The 12,960-nt window shown below is 31.0% G+C and overlaps 1 protein-coding gene across 1 annotated transcript in view; it reads left to right on the forward strand.

The window, feature by feature from the left end:
• LOC143056535 (neo-calmodulin-like) overlaps positions 1 to 11,342 on the forward strand; it is a 31,770-nt gene extending 20,428 nt beyond the window's left edge. The window contains exons 3-5 of the mRNA XM_076229620.1: positions 1,185 to 1,331; positions 8,542 to 8,790; positions 11,062 to 11,342. Of these exons, the coding sequence (XP_076085735.1) occupies positions 1,185 to 1,331; positions 8,542 to 8,790; positions 11,062 to 11,090 (425 nt within the window). The 3' untranslated portion in view covers positions 11,091 to 11,342. The remainder of the gene's footprint in view (positions 1 to 1,184; positions 1,332 to 8,541; positions 8,791 to 11,061) is intronic.
• The last annotated feature ends 1,618 nt before the right edge of the window (positions 11,343 to 12,960 follow it).

Here is a 12,960-nt window from a genome sequence, read left to right on the forward strand (position 1 = left end):
ATATTTAATTGGTTGTATATTGGAAAAGAAGATGTGGCATATAGCATATATTTCAAAATATACACAAAACAGGAAGAACAGCACGCGATTTCAAATTAAGTTAATGTCCTGTTATATACAAACATTTGGTATTATAATACCATTGAATGAAGATACAAGACATACAGTTTCTGATGACGTATGAGCAATGTCTCACACCAAACAAAATAATATTAATTGAACTTTCAGTCATGCAGGTAGACATAAATATGAGTCAGCTAACAAATCGAACAACAACAAAATTACCATAGTCTTCTAATCACTTAAATGCAACTATGAAATGAACAAGAACGTTGTTACAAAAATTTAGTTAAAAACCGGTATTTTGAAGAAAATGGACGAAAATGGAAACTTATCATGGTGTAGAGGAGAGAGATTTGCGCAGACTAGTCTTGTTGATTAAAAAAATAACAACATTGGTTTGGTGAAATTTGAGACAAACACATTTTTCTGTTACCTGAGTTCCATGTTTTGGACCCCTTTTAAACCGTTACGACACTCTGAACATATGCTCCGAATAGTTTAATTCGTTATGATTTTAAACAGAATGGAGAGGATGAGTATCCAAATATACAGGGTGTCATGTCTGAACAGAAAATGAGTAAGATAAGTACTTTTGGTGAACGAACATGCGAAAACACAACGTTAATTTATTTCTCAAATTATTTCAGAAACTACATGACAAATATATATTTCTATCTTTCTGACTCAAGATATATCTTTTATGTCGATAAAATAAAACACAATAAGTTAGATAATACCAATCTTTTTAGACAGTAAACACTACCAACAAACTTCTCTGAAAATTTACAAACAACAAGAAACTACACACAATGTCACATGTGAACCTTGACCAGCTTATCCTTTCTGAAGCACCTGCGATCACCCAAGTTTTGTACCGCCCCTGTATATTGTTTTTCCATGTTCGTCTGACTGTCTCAATTTTATAAGAGTACTAAATTTTTTGTACTGGTTTGGTCACTAGAAATATAGTATAGTTGTTCGATATCTAAGTCTTTTGCGAGATATTAATATGAATTGATAAGCAATGACTGTCTCCTAGCAATGGATAAGTTAAACACCGTGTGTGCTTTAATACTGAGATTTACAAAAAAGATTAACATGTTTTTTTAATTTTATTACAGCTACAATCAAGATTGTTTTCGATAAACTGGATGCTAATCGCGATGGTCACATAACACCGGAAGAACTTATGAATGCTGGGAAAGAAGTTGGTATCAAGATAAACTTAACGAGGGCAACAAAACTCATCGACGAAATAGACAAAGAAGGTATGATCACATGTTAGTACCGATCAGTATACTGGCATGAAGAGTCTTCATTCTAAATTCTTTGAGTTATTACATTTCTTTATATCTTTCCATCCAAACACAATAACATTTCAGTGTTTTCTTTTGATATACGTTAATTGAACGTTAAAGTAAATATGAAAGCCATTAATTCTTACATAAAATCGACATTAGTTTTTATATAACTTTTAATTAGGAATAACTTTGACCAAACCTCGTTTTAAGCTTATATATTAATTTTATATTCTTTATTACATTTACACTTTTCAGTTTATGTAATATCTTCATAAATACCAAACAACACAAAACAAGACTAGATCGATGTTTTGACAGTATCTAATAACATCTAGACGACTTCTTGCCCTTAAGCAGTCATGGATTTTATAAACAAGCCGTTATAATCACTTACACCCCAGTTCTATTGTTATACTTCATAGTTTCTATTTTTGAAACACGTGTAAATTGAATAGATCCATTGTTACGAAAAACAATGGATTTTGACCACAGGCTGTGACAAGCGGGGTTTCTGGAAACCCCTGCTTCTACTTCCCACAAACAAAGTCCATTGTTATTCGTAACAGTTAATATTCTTTAAATAGCATGAACATTACTAACAGTAATAAAATTGAGAAAGGAAATGGTGAATATGTCAAAGCGACAACCACCCGACCATAGAGCAAACAACAGCCGAAGGCAACCAATGGGTCTTCAATGTAGCGAGAATTCCCGCACCCGTAGGTGTCCTTCAGCTGGCCCCTAAAATATGCATAATAGTACAGTGATAATGGACGTCATACTAAACTCCGAATTATACACAAGAAACTAAAAATTAAAATCATACAAGACTAACAAAGGCCAGAGGCTCCTGACTTGGGACAGGCGCAAAATTGCGGCGGGGTTAAACATGTTTATGAGATCTCAACCCTCCCCCTATACCTCTAGCCAATGTAGAAAAGTGTTCACTACAAATTGTTTCAAGAAATTTAAATATTTATTTTTTTTGAAAATTCCAATAGCGAAACTAAAATTAGGCATCTATTTTGAATAAAATCCTTTAATTACTCTTTTGGTAAAAGTAACATTTTTTATTCCATTCATATGTTTCTATTTAAAAAAAAGGTGGGATTCTAACTCTCGGACCCCCCTCGTTATCCAGTGGCCGATTCGGGGTAGAGGTTCTGCGGGTTGAACCCGATTAAGAGATCAATGTATTTTTTCTATAAAACCGTAAGATAAAAAATTTTGTTAGGATTACCTTTATTAAACTGATACAGGTAAGTACTTTTGGTTATATTATTGCCTTAATCTTAAGTCTCTTTTACCATATCCAACGCTTGTCAAAAATGTCTCACACCCGTCCATATTGACAACTGCAACTGCAAGGAGCATGAAGTATTTTTTGTTTGTAACATGAATATGTTACAGGGAATTTGTAAAATCAGGGATTTTGTAAAATCACTGGACTAATCAGTGATTGTGTAAAATCACTAACAGTTTCAGTGGTTTTGTAAAATCCCTGAAATTGTTAGGGATTTTACAAAATCACTGAAAATAGAGCTAGGGATTTTGTAAAATCCCTGATTACAATAAAGTATAACATGCTATTAGAAATGTGTTTTTCTTAATATAAAGAGAGACCAAATGAATGATCACTAATGATTTAGAAATATATTTGTACTATGAGCTAGAACTTGTGTATAATGATAATGACTAAAAGGCATTTAAAAGGCTATTTAGACCACTCTGAATTTGCTTATTTTTACAAGACAAGTTTGGGTGACATCCCTACCACTTTAAGCTATTGATATGTGAATTTTCTTAACTATGCTTTACATGTCTTCAAGACATACATAATATTTTTAAAACATCTTCATCTGATGAATATCGTTTTCAACAATTTTTTTTCAAATCTTCACATTGAAGAACTACATAGAATGAAATTCAAAACAGTGTAGCTGTGGCCATTGATTGACACATTAAAACCATCCAGTGACTGGGACAATTTAGGCGAACGTTTGTATGTAACGACCAATGCTCACTATGTACTTTTTAAAGACACTTAAACTATGGGGTCACCAAAGGTTCTCAACACCTAAATAAAGTAATTCGAAAAATTAATCAGAAATAACACGATATTTTGATTTATATCAATTATATAAACCAAAACACAAAGGTTATTCCTGATTAATTTTTCGAATTATTTTATAATTAAAGGCGTTAAGAAACCTTTGGTGACCCCACAGTTTAAATGTCTATCGTAGGTACGTCGTGAACAGTGGTCGTTACAGACAAACGTTCACTTAAATTGTCCCAGTCAATGGATGATTTTAATGTGTCAATCAATGGCCACAGCTACACTGTTTTGAATTTCATTCTAGTACCTTCATTTATCAACAAAATATTAACTTTATTTGGATTAAAAGAGTTGAGAAATTTTAGAAACTTATTCAAAGTTATACCACTTTGTGATAGAATACATGTGTCTGATAAATGACCAAAGTAGGTAAAACTTTGTTTATTTTTGCTTGGTTAGATTAACCTATTCATAAACATACAAGTGCAAAACAAAGTATTATTACCAATATTTTCTGTTGTCTTTTTTTATTATTATTTTGTGAATATAAATGTTATTTTGTAGGCAGCAAATTAATAATACAACCTTTATTTGCTTTTTATATATCAATTTTCATGCAGCAATAAGATGCTCTTGATCTGATATGCATGTAATATTTGCCACTGGATCACATACCCTAACCCACTCAATTTCTTATACCTTACATATGGGTTTTTGCGCCTGTCCCAAGTCAGGAGCATCTGGCCTTTGTTAGTCTTGTATTATTTTAATTTTAGTTTCTTGTGTACAATTTGGAAATTAGTATGGCGTTCATTATCACTGAACTAGTATATATTTGTTTAGGGGCCAGTTGAAGGACGCCTCCGGGTGCGGGAATTTCTCGCTACATTGAAGACCTGTTGGTGACCTTCTGCTGTTGTTTTTTTTTTCTATGGTCGGGTTGTTGTCTCTTTGGCACATTCCCCATTTCCATTCTCAATTTTATTTTCTTCTCAAATGACAGCAATCAACCTAATGTTCAGTTTTTATATTTGATTTAAAAAAAATGATATAATTGGTTTTATTATCTACAGTAATTATACAGAAAAACTATAATAAACAGTAACTTTCCTTCAAACAGGTAGTGATAAGAGCTTGTTTCGTCTTCTTTCTATGGCTTTTTGACAAAATATTCCAAAATGTTTATCACATTTTCCCTGGTTCCATATGTTGCACTTTAATTTACCTAAATCAATTGAAGTAACTTTTGTGTATACGTTTGCTCTTGCTTTCAAGACATTTGTGCCTGAGCCATTGTTCTACAGTATGTCAATTGTTTTGTACATGAAAACTGCGCTCACTTAATATTAAAATAAAGACTAGATTAACCTCGAACTTATTGAGTGTTACTGTTGTAGTCTTTTTTCACAGAAATTCTTAATAAAAATGAATGAATGTATTTTACAAATTCCCTGAATTTCATCAGTGAATCTGTAAATAAGATCTTAATTATTTCAGTGATTTTGTAAAATCACTAGTCAAAATCAGGGATTTTATAAAATCACTAATCAGTTCAGTGATTTTACAAATTCCCTGAAATTTCAGTGATTTTACAAAATCACTGATTTCACAAATTCCCTGTAACAAATACACAATACGGTCAACCTTGACCTGCTGATCCATATTAACCCAAGGATTTAATTGGAATATGCAAAACAACCTTGACATTGGTAAAATATACTCACTTGTCAAAGTTTGAACGAAGATAACCAAAAGAGGTTACTAGTGGGGTGTCATGCAACAAACAAATATCTTATAAATCATGGTTTGATATTGTCAATAAAATATATGCTTTCGGTGTGTTGTTTTATTTAATAATCAATGTTAACAGTATAGAGTTTAGAAGGGGGTGTAAGTTAGTTGTACACCTCGGGATACGGCTTGTCTGGATAAGAAAATTTAATAAAGGTAATCCTAAATTCAGACACACCTTTCCCTCAGTGAATAACTATTGCTGAAATCTTTTCACCTAAACTTATTACACGTTGATGATGAAGTAGGTTCTCAAAATGTTCATCGGAATGATGGGCAAAAAAATGTGGCAGTTGGGGAATTCTTTCTATTCGTAGTGGTGACGATCCGTTTGTCAAATCTCACAGCGTAAATGTTTCAGTTGATTTTATAATGGCGTATTTGCAGTGTCAGTCTCATATTTATAACGCTTTTAAAAAAAAACTTAAGACTTATGGGCTTAACTCATTGTTGAAGGCCGTATTGTGACCTAGAAATGAAAAATGCTGTATCTTTTGGTAAATTTTAACAACAGAGATATAAATATAACAGATTTGCCAAAGCCTCAACTATTATTTTAGTATTTGGAGATATATTATGTATGAAGGAACTTACCTACAGTGATTGAATGAAAAGTTTTAATTAACATCCTGTATTTTATAAAACATTGTTGATAGACGTTCATATTTTCTTACAGAATTATTTGTAAATGTTACATTTAAATGAATGAATACTATGCTGTTTTTATCATTGCGTCTTGTATTTTGGGTGAAATAACTATTCGTTTTTTTCAAAATTGCATGCAAGACGTTTTTTGCTTTCTTGCTTTGTATTGATTCAAAATTAAAGCTATATATAATTGATTTTGAAAATTCTTTCTTTAAGTGTATGTTACCTTGATTTTATATAAACACATATAGTACTTTTGAGCTTGTTTACCGAAGCCAAAACATTTCCAGATCATGTAATATTGTATAAAATTTGCAGTTAATAATTAAATAAAAGAAAGTCAGAGGTGAAAGTATATTACACATAACTAGCTACAAATTTGTGTCAAATTTTCATAAAATTTAAGGGACATGGACTGAAGCTTTATGTTTCCCATATAAGTGGGCCATAGAACTACCGGGCGTCCATTCACCATTCTGGTTGTCTGTTCGGTCTTGATAACGGTCTTACAAACACATTTCATAACCGATTTTTACCAAAAAAAAACTCTATCATAGGTCTATATCAGCAATACCTTGGGCTTATTCAAAATTCCATGTTGATCACATAAAAAATAGAAATGAACATTAAATATCAATGATATAGACAAGCGTTCTCATGTGTACAATTCCTGCCAGATTAAAATAAAAATTAAAATATGTTTGTAAAAGTAATAAAGAACAAACACATTAAGGTCACTTTTTTATTGTCCTTCGAAAGATGAAATATGTGCAGCACTGAGGGACTTTGTTCTGTTAATTTGATTAAGGGATCATATCTGAAGAAATTCAAGTCAATTGAGAGAGCTATGAGTTCTTACTTTATAGAATGTAAGTTTGATTTGACTGTGACATCATGAGAGTGGTATTGATATCATGATCAAAATGGTTCAATCCTCTTTTATCAAGTTTATTTCATAATTGTTATGAATCAGGGTTTATGTAATAGTTTCGTAAATACAAAAAAAAAAAAAAAACAAGACTTGATCTATATTTTGACAGTATCTGCTTATGTATAGATGACAAGTTGTCGATATTTTTTTCTTAAAATGCCAATAGAATATATAAACTTCATTTCACTCAAACATATCTCAAATAATCAAACCTTGATAATGACATTTGTCCTCGATAATTTAAATGATTAATATGTTACTGAAGAATAACACAATTTTTAACAATTTGGTTACATTCCTTTCCTTAGCGGTGATGGTCCTTTGACAATTTCAAACGATGCACAGTGTTCAGTTGGTTCGATATATATATGTTACAGGCATTTTCTAAATTTAGGCATTTTGTAAAATGACTGAATTTTTAGGCAATTTCTAAAATGCCTAAAGTTGGCAGGCATTTTACAAAATGCCTAAAAAACCTAGTCATTTTGTAAAATGCCTGAAATTTTTAATGAAAATTTCACAAATTGCCTGGTCTGTTTCAGGCAAATTGTGTAAATATGAAATACATGAAATAGATGATAAAAAAGATGGTTAAGTAAAATAAATTAAAGATTATTCTTTAAAAATGTAGCCATAATTGTCAGCCATTTTCCAAGGTGTACAAAACATACAGTTTGTCCGACCCCCCACCCTCCCTCAAAAAGTGTACATCAACCATTTTCAGATTTCAAGACAAGAATCAATCATTCCTAATAAAAAGAAGATCCTGTCTATTATTGTTCAGATTCATATCAAAATTTGCATTGAAAATAGATTGAAAAATATCTGGCTGTTTTACTTTTTTTTTTTTTTAAAGGCGTACGGTAAAATTTTGATTGTTTAACCCCCTCCACCCAAGTGTACGTTTTGTACACTTTGGAAAATGGTTGACAATTATGGATGACCCCTAACCTTATGGCTGTTGTCACTGGAAAGGAAGAGCATCGTTATCAACTGGGAATTAAAAAAGGAATACTACGTGGACTTTACACCAGGAATCAGTTTGAACTGTCTGACAGTAACTTTATTGCTATTCAATCTGTAAATTATGATAATGAAATATCCTTTAGAAAAGCTGTCAGTAAAGTTTCTTTATGTAATGGTCAGTATTACATAAAATGTGGCTGTAGTGCTAGTGGTAAGACTAGATGTAACACTAAACGTTGTCTTTGCAAAAAGTCGGGACAAATGTGTAACAGTCGCTGTCATCCAAACCTTACACGTAGCAACAAATAATTGTCAACTTCACTGTTTATGTAAATAATTCAATTACAATTAAAAATCTGTTACTGTTTAAATTGCATGCTTTATTTAATGATAGAATAAAAGTATCTATTTGATATTTCAAGTCGTTTAATTTTGAGTACATTATATTTAGTTTTAGTCTTTTAGGCATTTTGTAAAATGCCTTACAATTTTTTCAGGCATTTTATAAAATGCCTGAAAAAAATAGTCAATTTGTAAAATGCCTAAATCATGCAGGCATTTTATAAAATGTCTAAAAATTTCAGTCATTTTACAAAATGCCTAAATTTAGAAAATGCCTGTAACATATATATATATATATATATATATATATATATATATACGCGTTTGCAGTGTCATTTTCAGATTCATTAATCATGAATTTACAATTTAAAATGCTGTAACAATATGGATAAATATACATATTCAATCATACAACTGATATACTAGTATTTAATTTGTAGGACATGGTTTTGTGAACTTTGCTGAATTCCGAAAATGCATGCAACAGGTATTAGCGAAAATTCATAGAGACAATGAAATATATAAGAGATCATTTAAAAAGTTTGACGCAGATGGAAATGGTTTCATTGATAAAGATGAGCTCCGACAGGTGTTATGTGCCGGTGGTGGACGGAAGATGTCCGAAGATGAAGCCGAGGAAATGTTCAATGAGGCAGATATAGATCAAGACGGTCAACTTACATTCGATGGTAATGCATCAATCATTTGATTCTTGGGAGCGGGGCTTTAATTTAAAAATGAAAAAGATAAATATGCACCAAGACTGAACGGAAAATGTTTTCGGTTCTGTGTTAAGAAAAAAATCCCCCATTCCGTATAAAAGAACTGCTTCCAAACAAGATACAACATCATTGTTTAATGTTATTCGATTTCTTTTAATCTTGATAAACTTAAGCTTTGACTCTTAAGTGAAAATTGACAGCTATTTCCTACCATACATAATAACTTATAAATGATGAACTCTCTCTCTCTCTCATTTGGTTTTCACTGTCTTCGCGTGATCACTGGTTAAGTTGTTTATGGAAATTTGATTATATTGAAACGACAAATGTTAACAGTTAATAATAATTAATTTTAAAACTTAAATATATGACTGAATGAAAACCGACGTCAATGAGATGGCAACCCACTCAAATTGATAATTTAAAAAAACAACTAAAAGTTTGCAACAGACACCTTGTTTATAAAATTTGTCAAGCTCTAAGTTTTTAAGAGTCAAAAAGAGTTGAAAATAAATTTAAAACAAACAAACCAATGATTGAAGACGAACGTGGACCTCTATTTCCTAACATCTAAGTCATAGAGTTAATGCTTGATAGCTGTCTGATTAGCATTTATACCAAATCTTCTTAGTTTAATGAAGATCTACAAAAATACAAAATTTCCTAAAAAACGGAAACATTAAGAAATTATAGTGACCTACACAATTCAAGTTCTAAGGATTAGTTCAGGCTTATGCATTGAATAGTTTTTTTTTATATAATCCTTCACACTGGCACCATTTAACTTTTTTCCGCGATCAGCTCTTGTTCAGCATTTTGATTTTGTCTTGTGTTAACTTAAAAAGTTGTCAAATGACTGCATAATACACATGTACCAACAGAAAAAGTTGGAATTGAAACAAGACTTTGTATATATACATAACAGCCAAGAAAAAGCGTCATGTAAAGATTCAAATAGATATTGACTACAGTTGATTTATTCATTCCCTTTACTATACTTATATAAATTCTATTGGTGAGATACAATTAAATCTGTTTATAAAGGTCAACATCGGAGTCAACAAGAAAAGACCGTAGGAGAGAATGACCTTTAAATTTGGATATTTTTCTTTGTAACGAGAACATTATTGTTAGCTAGGAGAGAGTTATCTTTTCTTTCTAATTATAATAGCTTTTCAAATTCAAGTTCCTATGTTGATTATCAAGTTTGATTGAATTGAAAAAAGAAGAAAAATCCCAACCGTTTTAAGTTTTATACCACTAGTGTTTTTGCATAATTTTAATTAAATTACGTTTTTAGCTCACCTGGCCCGAAGGGCAAAGTAAGCTTTTCTCATCACTTGGCGTCCTTCGTCCGTCGTCCTGCGTCCGTAAACTTTTACAAAAATCTTCTCCCCTGAAACTACTGGGCCAAATTAAACCAAACTTGTCCACAATCATCAATGGGGTATCTAGTTTAAAAGTTTAAAAATGTGTCCGATGACCTGGCCAACCAACCAAGATTGCCGCCATGGCTAAAAATAGAACATAGGGGTAAAATATAGAATGTGGCTTTTATCTTTGAAACCAAAACATTTAGAGCAAATCTGACATGGGTTAAATTGTTTATCAGATCGAGATCTATCTGCCCTGAAATTTTAAGACAAATTGGACGACACCCGAATTAGTAATTTTAAGGAAATTTTGAAGATTTTGGCTATTATATTGAATATTATAAAAGATAGAGATAAACTGTAACAGCAATAATGTTCAGCAAAGTGAGATCTACAAATAAGTCAACATGACCAAAATTGTCAGTTGACCCCTTAAGGAGTTGTTGCCCTTTATAATAATTTTGTTTACATTTTTTAATTTTTTTTAGTAATCTTCTACACAAATCTTCTCTGATACTACTGGGCAACATTTCACCAAACTTAGCCACATTAATCATTTGGGTATCTAGTTTAACAAATGTGTCCGGTGATCCAGCCAACAAACCAAGATGTCCAACATGGCTAAAAATAGAACATAGGGGTAAAATATAAATTTTGGCTTATATCTCTAAACTAAAGCATTAAGAACAAATCTGACAGATGTAAAATTGTTTATCAGGTCAAGATTTATCTGCTCTAAAAAATTTAAAACCAATCAGGTAATTTCAAGTAAATTTTGCAGCTTTTGGTTATTATCTTAAATACTATTATAGAAACAGATAAACTGTAAACATAAAGAACGTAAATGAAATGATTTTTTTTACAGAGTTTGTTGATTATTTCTGCCGGATATGATTTGCAGGATTATGTACGGATACAGGAAGAATCCAGTGATCTTGTAATACTTGCAGCAAAGTATGAACAATCAAGAAAAACACATTATTCGTCACACACATCATTTTATATGTTTCATTCGTTCCGATGCTGTATGTTAATTTTATTGCGTTAATGAGCGTCATGGCACGTTAAATGATTATATATGTATGAAGGTGTTTCATGTGTCACAATATTAAATAAGTGGCGAAAAAGTTATGTTTACTTAGTGTTTTCTAAAATGTATGTATATGGACATGATTTTAATGCATTTATACTATATATTTCATCTTAACTTTTCCAGAAACGAATGTTTTTTTTATGTATGCACTTAGTTTCGTGTAATTTAGCATTGCTGGTTTGTTTTCTCTTTTTTTCAAAATAAAGTGCAACTATATCACACATGACTATGTGGTGTAGCCTTGAAAGTCCTCTGTATGTATCCAATACATGTCACCTCTGCATGCATATTAAACAAATAACGTCTATTCTATTTTTTCATACTTGCCTAATTATATACTCAGGTAGATGCAAACAGCCGTATATTAACAAAAGATTGCTTATCATATAGCTAAAAGCATTTAAACCTGGCGTAACAAAATAAAATGAAAAAGTTCAGTGTAAATGATGTACATAAAGATTAAAATATCACACGTGGCATTGTGTGAAAGTTGTAATAGCCAACTATATTTTCTATTTGAAAATATATGTCGTGCAAATAATGTCTGATATAGTATCCTCACACTTAGATTAATACTCCCAATAGATGGTGAAAAAGAGCTACAAAAAACTGCTTAACATTATTAGAAAGTCATCTGGGAAATCGGCCAGGAGAATAAAACTAAAAAAAACATTAATTAAATGTTTTCATGTAACTTCCCATGACACAGTTAAATAAATCAAAAGCTATGATTAGAAGAACAATAGTTACCCAAAGTTTAGATATCCTGAATACATGCAATTACGAATTAAATTAAAAAGTAACGAGAAAACAGCCACACAAAATCCCTATCCTATCAACTTTTTTTCAATTTTCACAGCTTTTAACTCTTTTTAAATATATTACAAATTGAATTTAAACTCGTACGGTTTTTTATCATTTGTCGAACGGGTTTCAAACACAAAAAGTAAATTACACAACCATGAACATCAAGAAACACATTTATCATACAAAAAATAAAACACCGGCAAAAGCAGCATCTGAAATCAAATAAAACTGATTTAATTTGTAAGTGTGTCTATCTATATCGTTTCTTATTCGAAAATAGTTCATTTATATATGATAACAGTTTATTTGGATGGGTTCAGAAATTCATGTTCTTTTTACCTATCATTTTTGAAACACATTGGGCTCACTAAAAAAAGTTCGTTATTCAAGACAGCATATCCTCCGTTTTGTAACAGAGTTAATCTACTAGTTGAAGAGTCCTATGGGGTGCTACTGTATCATATTTGTCTAATAATCATAATATCTAATTATTGCTATGAATAATTCGTTTTAAAATCTGATAATATAAATTAATCTGCTTATTTCAACAACAAAAACAAGTATTTTGATTATATTTTCATTGTAAACCACTGACAAAAGAAAATTATAGTGGAGCTGTTGATACACTTAGTCGAAAAAAATTGAAAACAACATGTTTAATAATTTCAACGCGTCTGAAGCGCTTTTCTGGATTTACCTTCACCAGGAACCATCAAAGCCAAACATTAGTCGAAGATTCACGATGAACAAGTATGTATTAAAACTTTAGAGATTTTTTGAAGCATATATTTAAAAATGGCTAAACTAGTCATGCTATTTTTAAGTATTAAATGCTAGTTTGTGAACGGTGTTTTCGTCGAAAAG

Source organism: Mytilus galloprovincialis, chromosome 13 (genome assembly GCF_965363235.1).
Source record: "Mytilus galloprovincialis chromosome 13, xbMytGall1.hap1.1, whole genome shotgun sequence".
Lineage (NCBI taxonomy): Eukaryota > Metazoa > Mollusca > Bivalvia > Mytilida > Mytilidae > Mytilus > Mytilus galloprovincialis.